Source organism: Poeciliopsis prolifica, unplaced genomic scaffold (assembly GCF_027474105.1).
Source record: "Poeciliopsis prolifica strain line A6 unplaced genomic scaffold, Auburn_PproV2 SCAFFOLD005, whole genome shotgun sequence".
Classification (NCBI taxonomy): domain Eukaryota; kingdom Metazoa; phylum Chordata; class Actinopteri; order Cyprinodontiformes; family Poeciliidae; genus Poeciliopsis; species Poeciliopsis prolifica.
The window spans coordinates 8,731,687-8,750,351 of record NW_026562380.1 but is presented as its reverse complement, the minus strand read 5'-3'; the positions used below and the strand labels follow the sequence as shown (position 1 = coordinate 8,750,351).

General features: G+C 40.9%; 1 protein-coding gene across 2 annotated transcripts; it reads right to left on the bottom strand.

Annotated features, from left to right (window-relative positions):
• Positions 1-5,308: 5,308 nt before the first annotated feature.
• trim8a (tripartite motif containing 8a) lies at positions 5,309-18,103 on the bottom strand. 2 transcript variants are annotated; one of them, XM_055029918.1, is made up of 7 exons: positions 17,683-18,103; positions 15,678-16,281; positions 9,277-9,372; positions 7,950-8,183; positions 7,815-7,846; positions 6,550-6,665; positions 5,309-6,471 (listed from the first exon to the last, which is right to left on the bottom strand). In XM_055029918.1, exons 1-7 carry the CDS (start codon positions 17,694-17,696, stop codon positions 5,834-5,836), a joined length of 1,734 nt encoding a protein of 577 aa, XP_054885893.1. In that variant the 5' UTR covers positions 17,697-18,103; the 3' UTR covers positions 5,309-5,833. The 2 variants fall into 2 exon arrangements, with proteins under 2 accessions (XP_054885893.1, XP_054885894.1); XM_055029919.1 differs by having other exon boundaries at positions 17,679-18,102.
• Positions 18,104-18,665: the final 562 nt, after the last annotated feature.

Here is an 18,665-nt window from a genome sequence, read left to right as displayed (position 1 = left end):
TGTGCTTTCGCCATTCCGGTACTCTTTCTTTTGCGCTTTTCTCTTCCGTATTCTTTCCTTTCTTAACCATATTTTCCATGAGTGTTCTATATAACTTTAAGAGCGGGTTTTCTTTATGTTCTATCGTTTTTACCTTGTTCAACGCTAGTTTTAATCGTGTCCCACAGAGCAGTCTTTTCTCGTGCCTTCTACAACATGGCGCCACCGGAAGTCAGATGAGTGCTTCTTAATCTTAGTCCTGGGATAGTCAAAATCCAGATTTAAATCCAACTTAAAATCTGTGATTTGACTAGAACACGTTTCCACAGACCCTCGCCATCCAATCTGACTGAGCTTGGAAAGGTGGCTCTATAAAGTATTGACTGATAACATTTCAGATTTTTATTTGTAAAACATTTTCAGAACTATTCATCCTTCTCCATCCAGTTCATAACTAAGAACTGTTATGAGTTTTTAACCCCCAGTCAAATTCAGTGAACATTGTAGTTGTAACATGACATCAGGGGCGAACGCTTGTATGCATTGTATGGTTTTTTTCTTCTTTTCTTTTTACTTTCCTTAAGATGCATTGGCAGCTCAGTGAAATTTACCTGTGGCAAACTGAGGCCACTAAGGCTCAACACCTGTGTACACAATGCTCCACAGTTCACGGACATGGAAAAATGAATCAAAAGCTTTGAGGGGCCCCAGAAGAAAAAGTGACATTGGTACTGGAACTATTAGACTCTTCCGAGAAGTGTTCATCCGTCCAACACTGTTTCTCTGAACCACCACCACCCAGCCTCTCCCTCAAACATTCACCCTTCCCCCCCTTTAACTCATAATCATCCCACTCATTCTTTTCATATGTATCAATCCTTCCTTTTCTCCTCCTCGTCTCCTTGTTTTCCTGGTATTAATCATGAAGATCTCCCATCTGAGCCAAATCAGAGCACCTTCACATTTATCTGAACCCCCCTCCCTCCATACTTCAGCATGCCTCATTAGATGAGTAAACTCCCACTGCTCCCAGAGCGGCCCATGCTATAGCACATTACTCATTTAAATACATCATTAAGAAATTGCCTACTTGGAACCAACAAGGTCCTTATTTCTTCTCTCTGTCTTATGTGAGAATTTATTTATATGTGCCGCATCTAAAAGTTTTGGAATGAGCTGAAGCTTTCTCTACTACTCTTATTATTCAGAGACTGATGCTGATAAGTGTTGGGTTTTTAATATAAAACGGGATCATAGGATCCAGGATCTTTTCACCTGACAAGGTTAATTTTATAATTTGCAATAAATGATTATATACGTCCTGCAATATAAGTGATTAAATGTACACTTAATCGCTTGTCAGATTAAATGTACATTTTTAAAATAACAACCTTTAAGCCTACTTGTGGGTATTAAACATACTTTCCATTAAGTTCATATTTTTTCAATTATAAATAGTCATTTTTATTGGTCTTATGTAATATTCTTATTCAAAATGGCATTTTTTTATTACCGCTAAGCAGAAAATCATTATAAATAACAGAAATAAAGTATTTCAGACATGTGCAATCAATCTATACAAAGTCTTTCGTCTATCTTTTGGAATGCTCAGGGTTTTTTACTCCAAACCAGAGCCGGTCCAAGACAAAGCCAACCAAGGAGCTGAGAAAAACTTTCATTTTTTCGAGCTCCACCAAAAACCTTATATTTTAACACAAACCATAGATCTAGAATTGTTTCCCTTTGTTTATGGAGAATAAGAATGCAACTAAATTTGATTTTAGAAAGGACAACTTTTTAATATATAAGATTTAAATTCAAGATTTAAAAGAGTTGGCATGTTTGCTTTGTAAAAATGCAAAGAACATTCTTCCTAATTTGATTGTTGGGCTGCCATAGCTACAATCTGATGCTATGGGTTTAATTTTGTTTAAACTCAGTTTGTTCACAAAAGCATCTCAGCCAACAGATCTGTTTAAAGTGTTTTTGTGATTCCATGCATTTCTTTGGTTGGAAAAGTGAGCTACTAAAAGTTTGATTTCAATGTTTGCCAATTGAAAACACAAAGAGATAAATGGAAACTCACTGATCTGATGAGTGTGTCAACAAAAAGAGAAGACAATGCATTAGGGGAGATCTTTGAGAGGTGACAGCTGCCATCCATCAATCTGCAAACTGTAATGAGTCCATCTCTAAATACTGAATGCATCGTTCTACTCCGGGATCATCTGCAAGTCAAGGCCGTTACCAGTCCCCAGAGGACCGGACATGAAAGCAAGCCTGCGAGAAATTTTAATGAAAGTAATTGCAAATAATTGGACGCTTAAGTTATTGTTTATCTCCATTCATTGACTTTTAAATTGCTGGATGTGATTCTCGATTAATTTGTTTACAGCTGAATCTACAGCTGTATTTATAATCACTCACACACACACACACACACACACATACACACACGCACACACACACACTAGCGATAGCATGTGGAACTCTCCTATAATGACATACAGAGGGGAAATAGGGATAAATACAGAAAACACCCATTTCACTCTCTGACCAATTGACAAAACACACACACACACACACACAAAGAACAGCTGCAGAGCTTTCCACACACAGGTACAACAGCGGCTGGGATCCTGCAGCAGGCCGGGGCGTGTTGTACTCCTGCATATACAGCTCAAACACACCTGCTACAGCGGAGCGCAGCTGCCAGTGCATCACCTATTTACCCCAAACACAGAATAAACACTGTGACTGTGTGCTGACACCTGAGCACACATCTAGCTATAAACACAACTGTAAAAACGGCCATTTTTGAATCAGCGTTAATGGCAGGCAACATGGTGAAGTTCATTTGAAATCAACCTTTTAATTAGATGTGACCTCCTTTAGAACAGCAGCTGTACAGTAGCACACATACGCAGAGAAGGAGAAGCAGTGAAGAAAGACGACTCTATTCGGGCTCCAAACACAGACAGACCGTAATTAAATCTCCTCTCTTTTCTTTGCTGCTTAAGGGAGGTGTGTGGGGGGAGGAAATATAGAAATGTTTGACGTACAAATCAGACAGGGCTAATAAAACAAGAAAACAAAACAAGGGGGGAAGATTTTACAGCCAATAAATAAGTGATAAGCTTCACTCCCCTCACAAACGAGCCCTTTCTCTTCCTTTTCCTCTCAACCCTGACTTTGCCCCCCAGCTCTCTTATTATCTCACTGTGGGGGAGGTGCACTGTTTAAAAAAAAAAAAAATGAGCATGAGTGACAGATATATAGAAGATGACGATATTCCATCCAGCCGCTCATTAAAACCCTGCGCTTATGTCATCCACTGCTCAGAGCCTCCCTCTCCTCTTCAGCCACTGTCCTGCCGCTGCAAATCAAAACCCGGCTGAGGACTGGAGAAGGAGGTGCTGCTCATCAGTTATTCCACTGCTCTGACCTAACTTGACAAGCGGCTCCCATAATGAGACAAAGAGGGATGAGACAGAGATTTTGCCAGAGACCAGGATGTTGAGGAGGAAGTGAACTGTCCTAAATTGGCAGATAATGGGCCTGCTGAGGGCCATGCTGGAACAAATCATTGTTCAAACCTCCTCCACCGTGTTCTCTCTGTCTCAGCTGGATGAGCTACAGGCAGAGCTCTTTGTTTGTTTTAAATTAAACTTTTACATTTTTCTCAAAAACCTACTTTGTAGAGGAGTTTTTGTTTTTCTTTTGTTCAGTTCCTTTGTGATTTGGTAATAAATTGCATTGGGATAGTTTCGATGTCTTCTGTATGTAAAACTAGCCCAGTGCCTTGGTCACATGTGATTTTCATCCTTTTTTTCCCACACAAAATGTCTTCAAATCTTGATGGCTGCTGGAGAGACTTCTTTGCTGTCTGAGCTTCAGATTTTCAGTCAACTATTCTGTCAGGTTAGTTTTCTTTTTCTGAAACCAGCTGAGATTTTTCTTTTCTGTTTTGGATCATTTTCTCGCTGAAAAATTCACTCTTCTTTCACAAAGTTCTTATCAAGGCTGTGCCTGTACCATTCCACAATGATTTGTTCCTTCACTGTGAGGTCTGCCGAACCCTGGATGTTCTCACCACCAAACTTCACCTCCGGGATGATGTGCTGCGCCATTCTTCCCTCAGAAAAATTACATCCAAACATTCATTTCTGGAATCATCTGACCAGATTTTTTAAAATCTTGTCCAAATCTTCTGCAGCAAACTTTAAAAAACCTTTGACATGTCTTTTCTTCACCAGTGGAGTCTTGCGCTGTAAGAGTTCATTGAGATTATTAATGGAAGCGTATTTCTTGAGGAAAACAGTTCCTGCAAATTCCAATATTAAGTGTAGAGGATGTCTGGATCTTGTGACATTTAATTCTTACAGAATTGAGAAAAAAAATTGTTCCCTTACAGTTTTGTTCTGTTTGTATTTATTTTCTGACACTTAAATACTTTTGGTAATCAAATTTATTTTAATATCAGTCAAAGAAAACCTCAGTAAATATTAAAAGTAGCTTAAAAATAATGATTGCACTTATTCAGTGAAAAACCAACCAACCTTGCGCCATATGAAAAAGTAATTGGCCCATAAATCAATAACCAGTTGCCTTGACGGCAACAATAACATGAGTTGTTTGTGATGAATGAGGTTTACATCACTGTGGGGGGAATTCTATTCATCTCCTATTGTTTTAAGACAAAGCAAGCTAACTTTTCATGCCTGAACTCAATGCTTAAATTCATCCTGCAGCTTCTTAATCAGATTTAAATCTGGATTTTGTCCAGGCCTCTCCAAAACCATTGCTTTTAACAATTTTCTTACAGTTGAACCTGCAGGTGTGCTCCAGAAAACATTTTTGAATTTATGGACCCATCATGTAAGGAAAATCATCAGTGTTTAAACGAAGCAAAGCAGTCCAAGGTCACCACACTACCACCACCAGGCTTGTTAATTTTACAAAAAGAAGGTGTATAGTGAACTAATGCAGCAATAAAACAAATACAGAATGTAGTCAATAACAGTAATTCATATATAACTCAGCCATGTTACTTTTTTCACAGGTTGCTTTAGATTGATTTTTTTTTCTTAATTAATTAAATCATAATTTTGTATCAACTATTTAAAGGTTATCATTGTCTGATTTCAAAATTTTATCTAATGATCTGAAATATTGAGTGTGGCAAAAAAGCAAAACATGAACAAAAGGGGCAAATACTTTTTCCAGCACTGTATTTTCCCCACTTTAAACTGCAGCAGGTCGCAATGTTTGAGACGCCAATGTTCAATGCAAAAAAAATGAGACTGAAAAAAAACCCCTTAAAGATTCCTTTAGAGGGTTTTGATCTGCTTATTTATTCAACATCTTTCACATACTTTGGTTTATTCATATTCTTCTATAAAAAATACATGAGAAAACTGACAAGCATTTGGAGTCCAGTGTTTTGTTTTTCTTTTCCTCGAGCCGCATCGACGTCCGTCTGCATGGAGACGTTTCCCTGCTCACTTTCAGCTGCAAGCAGGAAATGATCAAGAGCTAGGGATTTGCAAGCACATTAAGAGTGGAGTTAACAGTCTTTTTTAGGCACTGACGTCCCACAGCAGGACTCGTGATGAAGAACATGTCACTTCCTCATTTGCTGCTTGGATGGAGTTTAAGACTAAAAAATTCACATCAGCACTTACAGTGAAGTTGAAAAAGAAACTAGCTGCAAACTTACAACGGGCTCAGGAGTTACTAGTGTTACTGGGATGAACGGGCTACAATGGTATGCAGAAGTGTTGTCGAACAAATATTAAAATCATATCCTAAAAGTGGTTCTGATGCAGCGACAGAACCAAACGCTGATTCTGGTTCATTTGGTCCCGTAATGCTTGGTTGAAGATTGGCCGTACAGGCCGTAGAAGTCAGGGTGCCTGGAGGATTGTGACGTATCCATCAGGCCCCTGACGGGAAAATGCTGCAAGGGCTGACTCGCAGGAAGTGGGGCGTGTGGGGGGAACCCCTGAGAGGGGAAGGTATCCGCCGCGGGGTATGGAGGCTGGGCGTGGGAAGCCGGCGCTCTGGAGCAGCAGCAGTTATTCAGGGTGCACATCAGCACTTTCCTGCTCTCGTACATGGATTGCTGCGACGCTCCTCCACTGGGGAAGTGGGACGATGGGAAAAGGTTTCCTGAGTGGTGGCTAGAGCTTGACCCCAGACCCACCATGTGATGCGGCGCCGAGTCAAGGAGGCGACCGGAGGTATGGGGAGTTTGGGGAAGGACCTCGGAGGAATACACAGAGGAGGAACGGTGGCTCTGCTCAGTCAGGAAGGGCTTTTTGCTGCTGTAGATAAAATGCGAAGGATCCTGGGAGGAGTTTTCTGAGTTACTCTCCAGGAAGGCCATGCTGTATTTCCTCTTCTGCAGGCCTGAACTCATTCCCACCTGAGAACCAGCATGGCTGCTGTGAGACTGGATGATCTCAAGAATGGACGCTTCATTAAACGGCTCTGAAAAAGTTAAACAGGCAAACTTTTAATAGGTTACACTCATCTATTTATTACCTACTCAATGCTTCTGCTGCCTACCTTCGAGCATTTTTCGCAGGTTCTTCTCTCTCGTCGAGAGGTCGGATAAAAAATGATGAGAGTTGAGCTGACCTACTCTGAGGGCAGGGATGGCCCCACTTAGATGTGAGTCTAACCTGGAAGAAAAACACCCAAATAAAAACCACAACCGACAACAATGTGGATAAACCTGCAGGAATTCCTAGTTGGGGCACACTTCAACTATTATCCTCATACAAAGTGTTCCATTTGGGATCATTTAGGTAAGTAAATGGTTAACTCTGCAAGATTAAAGGTGATGTAATTCATTAACACTCTGTACCTTTACCTCTATCAGAACAGCATCAGCAGTACAGAGTCCCACATAGAACAGAATAACCAACGCAAAGTGGATGAACCAGATTTAATAAAGAGCTGGTTCCTGTGCATCTACACCATAGGTGTCAAACTCAAGACCGGGAGGCCAAATCTGACCTGCCAAAGCTTTTTATGTGGCCCTTTAGACTACAGACTATATCAATAACTCCTTCCAGTTTCTCTGAAATGTGCAAAACCTACACAAAATCAACAAATCTCCTCATTTTGTTCTGATTTTATGTAAATTTTCTCAAAATTGGTCAAAAGCATGGAATCTGTAATTGATATGACAAGGAATAAAAAAAAAGTCACATTAAAAGTCACACATTAGCGCAAATACTGTAAAAGTTTCCTACAAACATTTCTAAATTAGTACCACAAAATCGGTAATTTTGATTGCAAAAAAAAAACAAAACACTAAAACAATCACAAAATTCTATTTCTCCGTTTGGACAGGGATTTTACTATAACTATTGTGAGCCACAAGTTCAAACACAAAACAAGTGTAAAAATCATGAAATATGTCTTTCATAGAAATGCAAGAACAATTTACATACTGGCAACTTGTCACAATTTTTAATGCTTCCTGCATTCAGAATGATCTTATTTCTGCTTTGCAGCACACTGAACTCTCCTCTGTTGTTGCAAGGCTTTCTCTGTGTGCAGCTGTTTAAAGTCCCTCAGCTAGGATGCAAGCAATGATTTTTATATCTAAAGTTCACTGCCAAAGGAAGAAGTCAATAGTTGGCTCAGCTGAAGTAACATACTAAATATAGTGCTGCTTTTCAATTACTCAATGAATCACATGTAACTGTCAGAGGCTCCCTCTTAGTTTACAGTTACCAAGATACAAACACTTTCTTATGTTTTATCACATTTTAGATTGTAAGTAAATTAAAAAATAAACGGTTTCTTAAATAGACACCTACCTATCCATCAGCAGCTGGTAAGGTTTGGTGTTCTGAAAAAAAAATAAAATAAAAAATCCAAAGGTCATGAAAGCCCAAAAGACATCACAATACCAACAAAATAAAAAAAGCGAAAGGAGAAGTTTTGATTTGTACCTTCATGAAGTTTAAACTCTCAGTTCTTTGACAGAAGGACTGAACCGAGCTCAGGAGCTTCTCTGACTCCTGCCGCTTCTCGTTGAGCTGCAGGACCTGCTGCGAGTTCTTCCTCGCGTACATGGTGTAAGAGCTCTCCAGCATCTGCACAGTCTCCGCTTGGTTTGCTTCAAGCAGCGCATACATCCTCTGATACTGAGCTCGGACACGCTCCTTCAGCTCGCACACAGCCTCCTGGGGGGAAAGGCATTCGTAAACAAGCGCACATGCTAGCAAAGCCCAGCATTGACTTTGTCGACGGACATTTTACCAAATAAACGCAAACAACTTCTGGAAGTTTTGGAAAGTTTTTATTTTTTTTTGAAGAAACCGTAAAGAAAAAAAAAAGGAACTCAGCTGCTACAAGCTTCCTGTATTCTCAGAAGTGAGAACATTTGCAAAACGTTCCTAAAACATTTTGCAAATGTTTTACTAAATATATTTTCCTTCATGCTACAATAGCAGAAGCTATTGTAGCATGAATCAACTTTTATTTTTATGTTTTAGCGTCAGACACTTTTTGCTTCCTTTTTTACTTAGACAAAATTTGCAAAACGCAAATTCTGGCATCCCAAGATGAAGATGACTTGTTCTGTTTAATATTTTATTGAAATAGTCAATAGTTCATCATAAGGTACAACAGTGAATGTTTGTTATATGAAACAGTTCTTTAGTCCAGTGAAATGGATAAGGTGTTTAAAAAAACCTTAAAAGCATCAATTGGCTTTGGCTAAGATAAACATTGAGGGTAAAAGTCTAACGTCTGTCAATTTATCACACATCATAGAATAAAGTTTCCCTTTAGCTCATTGGCTGCATCGCATTACATCACTTTGTTGTCTAAAAATCAACTCCCTATTGGCTGCATAAACAGTGTGTGAAGTAGAAATATGACTAGTCAATAGTAACTGTCTGTCTTCATTGCTGTAGTTTAGATTTTTAATAGTTAATAGTTGTTACCCAGGATTATTCTCCAATTTTGTTCATTTTTGAATTAACAATAATCCTCAAATTTGATACAAATCCACTCTTTTTTTAAAAGGCTTTATTGGCTCCAGTGGTCTTTATTTGATAGCAAATTGACAGGAAAGTGGGTAATGAGAGAAGGGGGAAGACATGCGGCAAAGGTCGACAGGCCAGGAATCGAACCTGCGATGGTCACATCGAGGACTAAAGCCTCCATATATATGTAGGTTGTGTTTTACAAAGCACACAAAATTTGACCCCAAAGCCATCGATCCGATTTCAGCCCAGTCTAAGTTTCTGTGCGGTGCGTGATGTACTTCACCTTCAGAAGGGTTTTATCCGAGTCCAGCTTGCTGAGCTGCTCATCGATGTTCTGAACACGACAATCCAGTCTGTCTTGCTGCCTCATTAGCATGGCCTGTTGAGAGAGACACGGATCAGAGTCAAAGCACAACAGGATGCACTAGAAACACAAAGACAATGATATATAGAGACTCTGCGCCCTGACCTCAGCAAACCTCAGATAACCATGACTTCCTCCACAACCCCGATTAGTCAGGGGAAACAGCTGCCCGCGGTAGGCACGTGCAATTACCCATTAGGAGAGAAGCAGCAAAGGCAAACACGACTGCACAAATCTATTTCTGATTGCTCCGAGGTTTGTGAGGGACCCTGTAACGATAAATGTAGCCCATTGTTGCAATCAGTCGACCTCCTTTCTCTTTAGGGCAAATTCAAAAAGAGCTACAGGAGCCAAAGGCCAGTGAGAGAGCTAGCAAACATAATCCTCCTCTATTTACAGCAGGAGATAGAAATCAATCTGCAGACACAAGCCAACATCAGAGCAAGAGCAGAGGAGGGCAGGTATGCTTTTTAATGAACCGTTTCTGCAAGGCAAAAGGCACTGTGAAACCCTCGCTGTCAAGGCAACAAAGCCTTGCCTATGTATTTATATGTCAGAGATATTTCATACGCAGGGGAGCAAAAGCAGCACCACCTCTGTGCTGTTTTATGTTGCTTTTTTGCGCATTACCTCCTACAGTTAACACTGGCTTCTGTGTGCGTACGCATGTCAGGGTTCAACTGAAGCGAGGGTGCAAAAGTGCACAACGCGAAATATGACATTGAGAAGGACGTGCAAGACCGAGACTGAAAGCGAGCAAAGAGGGAAAAGGAGAACGAGGACATTCCTTTGACCTCTTGAGGGAGTTTCATGGTTGTTACATTAAGGTATCTGAGCAACAAGACTCTTCAGCTGCTGACAACACTCACACTGAGAGCAGGAGCTGATATTTTAACACCACATTACACAGACCAGAGCCTACAGATTTAACTGGTTTTAAACAGCTATTAGAAAAAGACCTATATGGAGTGCTTGTTTACTCAAACTATTCGTAAAAAGAAAAACTGTTTTTTTGTATAATTTTGAACTGAGAAACTAATCAAAAACACACAAAAATCAAGAAAACAGAAATAAATTAGCTCGCTCTGTTCTCTTTTGATAATATTATAATTTGGATCATTTCCAGCTAACTGCTTTAGATTATTTAATAGAAAGAAATGTATTTAAAATGTTACCCCAGATTCATCTTAGCTCCATCCCTTCCAAAATTTTATACCATTATAGTACAATACAACGCAGTAACCTCCAGTTCTTTCTTCCTCTCTATAGTTTCTTGTTTGACTTTCAGGTTGTCCAAGATCTTCTGGTGGTCAAAGAAGGAAAACGATAAAAATCATCTCAAAATGATACCACACTATTGCAGGTTATCCACGGACCAACATATCCTATTGTAAAAGTTTTTTTTCCATCTTCTGTAATCAACACAAGACAGCAACATAATTACAAACCATGATGCAGCCACCTCTGTGTACCACAGTTAAAGGGAGATATTCATGTTCCCGTTTTTTTTTTCCAAACTTGCTTCTACCTTTTGATGACTTGTTCATGAGGGTCATATTTGTACAGGTGTGGCTATATGCTAAAATGCCACAGCACTGTTATGAAGTCTCACAGTTTCATTTACAGTCTAAAGAAAAGAGGTTTTGGAACGACTTCTCAAGCAACTCCATGTGCAATTCTCTGACATTTTCTTTCAGTCTTGTAAAAACCGTAAAAATGATTCAAAAGTCACATATTTCTGTCATCTGAACGTAAAAGTCTCGACTATGTGCAGTAAGAGGACTGTACCTTCGTCTTCATTAACTGAGATGCTAGAAATCTTTTCTTCTGATGGAAACTGAAGTTGGGTGAAGATTTGCTTTGATTTCTCTCTTATTTATGACCCCTCTACCATTACATTCAGTCAATCATTGCAGCTATTTTAATGCCAGATATTGACCAACGTAGATTTATTTTCAAATACTTTGAGGATCAATCAATGCAGTGTTGACAAATCTTTTGAAACCGATACCACACACAGAAATAGAAAATAATCTTGCATGCAGGAACATGCATTATTTAAAAGAGATGGTGATAAAGCTTAGAGGTGGAAACAGACAGGCCTATTAAAGTTCTATGACGTATACAGCATAGAGTCCAGCTTATGCTTAAAATTACGTCATGTGTTTGTTCCAGTGGAACATAATTGAGAAATAATGGGATACAAATATTTGCCTCTGAAATCTGACAATTTCATAAAGTTAACTTCAGGGTAGATTAAGTTAACTCAGCAACAACTTTGGTTTATAACTGAGCATGTATTATTGTTAGTGCCGCACCAACCGATCAGCTGGTACGTCTTTGGGCTACACGGAAAGAACCAGCTGCTTTTTTCCTGGTCAATTCCAGATTCACATCGTAGGGTCTAATATAGACTCGTCTCCTTTTTGTATGTATTTTGCATGTCTTTGCCTCTGTCTGCCTAACAAATTGTCCCTTAGGGATGATAAAGTCCTGGACCAATTTATATTGCATTGTTAGTATAACAAGGTCATCAGAAACCCACTCACTCAGTTTGCCCAGGACCAGAGCTAAACCAGGAGAAGCAGCATTTAGTTTATGTGCTCTTAAGCTCTGAAACAAACTCCTTGAAAACCTGAAATATGCAGCGACTTTTGACTTTTTCCAAATCAAACCCAAACATATTTTTGTTCCTGCAGCTTTTGATCAAAGAATCCCACTAACAAACTGTTTGACTAATCACAAATGATTGACTGAAACATGGGATTGAAGATGACAATCACTGCTCTTGGAGTCTAATAAATCCTGGCAGTGATTCTTTTTTCTCTAGCAACTCATTTGTTTTAAATTTGCATTTTGACATGTTTTCTTTTATGCAATGCTTTTCAGAGTTTGCTGTGTAAAAGCAAAGCTGAAATATTTGTCCCATGTCATTGTGTTTTTTGGAGTTCTGGTTGCACTCTTTGGAAGTGTATCTCTGGAGCTATGCTAATATACTCTCCTTGCCCAGTTTGGAGGTACTTTATAAAACTTAAAGATGTAGTTGTTTCTTTCAAAACAGATGAGATTGTATCACACTTTTTTGTTTTGCATTTTTTGCACAAGTAAGCGTGAAACTGCAGCGTTTCTAATCAAGGTGATTGTACAGAGAGAGACTCATATTCATATCAGATGACTGAGCCATGAAGGCTCACATGGTACCTTGTCTCTTCCGGTTTTAAGTCACACATTCTATCCAGAATGCATCAGTGGCTCGGCCCATATGTCACATTTTCTAAATAGCAGACAAACTTTGGAACAAATTACTGCTGTACATCACAATAGCTGCTTTTTTTTTTCATTTTTGCCCCTCTGTCATATTTTCCAACTTTTGTCATTTTCCATCCCATTCCCATTTTTATCTTGCTGTGCTTGAAATGCAACATGGAGGCCGAGGCTGCGCAGCAGCATGAAAGTCCACCTTTATCAACCTTAAATCTGCCAGTGATCACTTTCCACGCCGTCTTATTTAAGCTTCCCGACACCAGTGAGCTACCGGGAAGCTCATGTTTAAATGAGGAGCCTCGGGCTCAATGAACAGAGAGACTCTTTCACAATCAACAGACAAATATTCCCCACTTCTGATGTCAGTGCACTGCCCTCAGCATTCTGGGGAACTGACTCACTCCAGCTATGATAGGAGAAAATGCAAACAGCAGAGCCTCCGTGAGGGACGGTTTCCTGCTGAGGTGCCTGAGAAAAGCCAAGGTGAGGTTGTGTGGGAGAGGTCCTCCTCCGCTTGCCCCGGGGATAACATTGCTATTATATTACTCTCCCTTTCTCATCTCAGAATTACCAACGAGCAAAGTTACATTAAAAAAAAAAAAGAAAAAAGAAAGAAATCTCCTTAGAGAAGCAAAGATAACCAAAGATATGAACATACTGTTGCTACTTTGGGTTTTTTTTTCCCTCTTCTGTTTGTCCCAAAAGCAACAAGAGTGCTGCCAGGGGAATTTAAAGTGCTTTCACCAAAATAGACCACAGCTCCGTCAAGGAGAAAGACCTCTCTGTAAATACTGATGAGAAGCCACTCCGGGCCTCAAATTACTTTAACAAACGCACAGTGCAGAAGAAACCCAACGTTTTGGCTGCTGGAGGAATCAAAGAGGGTGTGAGGGTCCAAGTATGGACAGCGCTAATCTGAGAAAAGCCAGGATGTCTTTTTTTTTTCTTCCTGGGAATATAAGGTTGTGAAAAAACAACAAAAAAAAAGATGGGTGGGTGTGTGCATGCAAGTGTGCAGAGAGGGAGAAAAGGGAGAGAGAAAGAGCAGCTGTGGAAAGGGCTGAACAGACAGCTTTTGTCCCAATAATAGCTCAGAACCGGGGAAACATTTTGCACAAGGGACTTAGAATAATTTGGGACTTTTTGATTTACTTTGGAGAAAAAGAATTTGCTGTAACTTTCCCATTTGGAAATATTTCAGTTACTAAAAGCATCAATGACAAGGCAACGTGGCGGATGTAAAAGCATATTTGCTTCTTACTATCTTTCCCTCGCTGATGGGACGGCTCAGGATGGAAAAGTGTATGTGGGTGGTGGTTTATGACACCTTTCAACTCACATCAGAGTTGTGAAATCAGCTGCTACGAGACAGTACTTATAGTCCTTGAACAGTTTCAAGCATCTTAGTGGGGTTTTGTTTGCTAGAGCATCACAAAGCAGCACTTGATTATAAAATAGAAAGAAAATATATATGGTCTTGAAATTGCCAAATAAATACTTGAAGTGTAACTTTGACTAGGCCATTCTAACATGTGAACATCGACATTGTAGTTGATGAGCTTCAGGTGTAGTTTCAAGTCTTTCGCAGCTTCTAACAAGTTTTCTCCAACTAATGTTCTGTATTCAGCTGCATCCATATTTCCTGCTGAAGAAAAACATCTGCACAGCATGATGCTGCCACCACTGTGTTTCAGAGTGAGGATGATGCTCTCAGAGTGATGTGCAATTTCAGTTTGCTACCACATGTAGCATTCTGAATATATTACGAATGCATCAATATTAAAAACTGCGCCGATATCGATATCCAACATTAATACTGGCCCCGTGGTCGATAGCCAGTCCACGTTTTCCTCCACTTTAGACACCGTATAAAAGTGACCACAATTTTCTCTGCTCCAGTTAAACACCCCATAATCAGTGCTGCATCACTAGCTCCATCACATGACCCAACAAATAGCACATGACCAACCTTCGGCCCGTCCTAAAACACATACACAAATAGCAACAAAGGCCAGGACTCTCTTGAAAAAACTGATTTTCAAACTTGATAAAACACACCTGGTTACATAAAAGAAAGAAACAAATGACAACAAGATGAAAATTAACATTGGTTTTTAATCTCGAAACAGTTTTACTTATCAGACTAATGCCGATACGATAAGAAACGACTATCATCAACGATACCAGTGTTGATAAAATTTAGTGTTGATAAAATTTATCATGAAAACCTATTAAAAGCACGTAGCACTTTTTAGATTGTATTTGTAAAAAAATATATACAGAGATTTTTTTTTTTCACTTCTCCTTCACAACTTTGCACTGATTTGTGTTGGTCTATCGCTCAACATAAACATTTGTGTCTTGTAACCAGACCAAACGTGGAAAAATTCAAGGAGTTGTAAATACTTTTCCAACACACTGTATCCCGGCCCCAATATGCTGGTTTTATGTGAGAAACATTCCTCCATGCACCTCCCATGCTAAGGTCAACCCTGCCAAGACAAATCGTAACTCATTTGTTAACAGTTTGCTGCCAGATGATCGCTTTCTGCAGCATCTGCTTCCCACCTTTCTGTGTCTCTCCTTTCAAAAACGTCTCGCCAGGGTTCAGCTGAGACACCACGAGCGGAGATGAAACACTGAATTATCGGAAAGGTTATTCATATTAAGCTGCTTTAAATCAAGGCGGCAGGAATTAACCAACACACAAGGATCTGCTCCCCGCTGTACAGGGGTTGTCACTTCCGGTGGGCGCCGACTCCATCACAGCACGTACCCCAGGGCGCAGTGCTGCTAATGCGAAGGCGTAGACCTCCTCGATGGGCGGTGTGATCAAGGTTAAAAGCTGTGGGTATGCATTTGTGTGTATGTGTGTGTGTGTGAGTACTTTTATCTGCTTAGAGGCACACTTCCCCCCCCCCCCTTTCAAATCAGATTAAAAGACGACATAAAGAGGAAAATATACTTCTGCCAGTAAAACCAGAAGAAATATTTCCTGCACCGACAATGTTTTCTCCATCTGAGAGTGAACCACTGTAAGTAGGTGTGATTCATACCTGCATTTGTACGCGTTGTGTGTCCACATCGCACACTGTGTGTCTTTGGTTCGTGCAGTGGGAGATGTAGCAGAAGGGGCACAGAGCCACCTGCTCTTCCTCACAGTGGAGCAGCCTGTATTCCTCATGAGTGGGACACGTCCAGGCGCTCAGCTCTTCGATGTCCACTAACAGGTGTCCCGGCGCCGGGCACGGCTGCTGCAGGTGCGTCTGGACGTGGGTCTGGCAGCAAGGCTCCTTGCAACGAAGGCACACTTTCCTGACGGGCAGCGGGGGGCCTCGTCTGCAGAGGACACAGTGCAGCACAGCGGGGGCTTTCTCTGCATTCAGAGCGTTAAACCGCTTAACTATGTTGGCGAGCTTAAAGTTCTTCTCCAGCGCCGGCTTCTGCTCATAGTCGTGGTTGCACTCTGGACAGCGGACCGCGGCGCTTTCCTTGGCCCAGGCCTCAGAGATGCAACCTTTGCAGAAGTTGTGCTTGCATGGCAACTGGATTGGCTCATCAAAGACGTTCAGACATATAGGGCAGAGAAGCTCCTCCTCGAAGCAGTTTTTCCAGCTTGCATCCATAGCTTCGGTGGAGATCCAAACTGATGGCGTACAGCTGGGAGGGGAAAGAAAAAAAAGAAAAAAAAAGAGTAGCAGAATGATTTAGTTTCCAGAAGATCTCATGGAAAGATAAGAAAAACATCTTAATAGTCAGGTAGCATCTAGTCTTACAATAGTAAAACAACCAGGAAGGGCTATAAGAAGAGGTGAACACCAATGACCACATGACTTTAAAATAGGACAGCAAGTCTGAGTTTATTAAAACTTTTTTTCATTCTTAAAAAAAAAAGCGTCCTTTTTAGCATTACACTTGTAATCATCTCTATTAGCTCTTGTGTTCGCAGAGTACTGCTTCCAAACATATTAGTAGAAAATTCAGTGGAAGAAAAAAAAACTAGCAGGAAAAGCAACTCTGAGCTGTTATCTTCAGAAGAACCCAGTCAAGAGACTGGAGGCACAGCCATCTACAACAAAATGTTAAAGCATACCATATCTTATCTGGTTATCAGCCTTTTGGAAATGCAGATTTCATTTTCTAGCTGGACTTGGCACCTGTCCATACTGCTAAATCCAACAAGACCTGATTTAATGATGACAGTAGCAACATTTCTGAACTGCCAGTAAACTTAACTGAACTCAACACAACAGAGAGAGCTAAGAATGATCAGGGATAATGTGAGAGATACCCACTAAACCATGCAGGCGAGCTAAAAACTCCACGCTTCCTGAACACATTCAACGCTGCAGTGACGCTGTAACTCATGCAAAAGAAAACCCAACCAAGACACAAGTGCAGACCCACTAATACATTGACATCATTTCCAGTGGGCTGAAACTTCTGTATGAAGATACCTTTTTAAATGGCTCTGGAGAAAAATTCTAATTTTCTAAAAATATAATCATTCTGCATTTGCTCTAAACTGACGCGAATAAACACATAAACACATAACACATAACACATATCGCTCTGTGAAGAGTAAACTGACGTTTTGCTGTGATGCACCTGCATACGACAAAAAAGCGCAATAAAACTCCTAAAACTCTGTTCTTGCTCGGATTTGGCGGACCACCCCAAAATCATTAAAGGCCCCCCCTTCTGGCCAGTCCGACTGAAAACTTTCTGGAGGCGCCCCTGCGCACAAGAGGGGCAAACAGGTACACAGATCTCGTGTTTTGAAGCAACACGGAGGAGAAACAAAATGATTTCAGAGCGAACTTCAGAAATCCTCCATATGAATCCGAGTGTGATCTGATCTCCTCACCGACAGGGCCACACACGCTGTGTGCGGCGTTTTAAAAGCGAGTGACAACTTGCTGCTGAGAATTTGACTCCTCTCCGGTTGTTACACTGAGCCACGCTGACATTTTAATTACGCGCTGTAATTTGCCACCAAACGAGCGTCGAAGCGGAATATACAATGAGCGTGTTTCTACGGAAGAGAACGACGTTACCAACTATTTATTGTCCATGTCGTCGGCGGACTCCGGTGCTCCTAGAATAAAGCCGAGGAGCTTGTCATCCAGCCCGCGGTGAAACCCCAGCTCTCTCCGGTTGGATTACAGCCGTCTGTCCGACGCAGCGCCCCCGACGCCCGGGCTTTTTAGGACGTTCCCAGCCGCTGCTGTCGACTGTTTCGCTTTCCCGTCAACTCTCTGAGTAAGGTTTTACTGTAAGCAGAGGCAGACGGTGACTGGTCGGAAGAGAGCACGGTGCTTTCACACCGACTCCAACCCCCAGCTCCGACACACCGTGACCCGTCACAGAGTTGACACACAGACGGGGAGGAGCCGAGAGGAGGGAGGGAAGGCGAGCAAAGGAGCGGACACAGCAAACTCTGCCGGACACACTGCAGAAGACCCGCCGGCGTGACCCGCCCGGGGAACAGGCTTCACATCCGAACCAGGAGAGGGCACCGCGCAGGCCCTCAGGGGCCCATGCGGGGGTGCGCAAGCAGGGAGGGGGATAAAAATACATAAATAAATGAAAAACTGTGAAAACCCTTCTTTTCTTTGAAAGTTTTGTCAGGTGCATTTTTAACAATAAACTGGAGTTCTTGTAAATATATTTGCAGGTTAAAACGACTTTAGGTTTTTCAGTTGCGGTTTTTTTCTACCCCTCTATACTCTACAATAATAATACAAATAAAAACATTTTTGCGGTGTAACTTATTTTTTAATTCTTTTTCAGCCATCCTCAAAATTATTCTTACCCCTGGTTGATTTGGGTTTAAAGTCATCTTTTTTCTGTTTCCAAGATGTTTCATTGACTGGAAGTAATAACTTTTCTGAGCTGCTCAGTCAACAAAGACCAGGGTGATAACATTTTCAACTTTAAAGGCTCCAAGTTCATCCAAAAGATAAATAATCCTTCAATTACTGAGAAAGGGACAAATAAACAATTTTTATTATGTCATCTTTGCAGAAAAACAGAAATGATCT

Bases quoted from the DNA above. Each gene is read 5' to 3' on its own strand.
- trim8a (XM_055029918.1), bottom strand. The intron at 8,184-9,276 runs GTGAAGTACATC...CTTTCCCCCCAG, and splicing joins CGGATAAAACCCTTCTGAAG to GAGGCTGTGTGCGAGCTGAA. The intron at 6,666-7,814 runs GTAGGTGTCTAT...TTTTTCTTCCAG, and splicing joins TACCAGCTGCTGATGGATAG to GTTAGACTCACATCTAAGTG.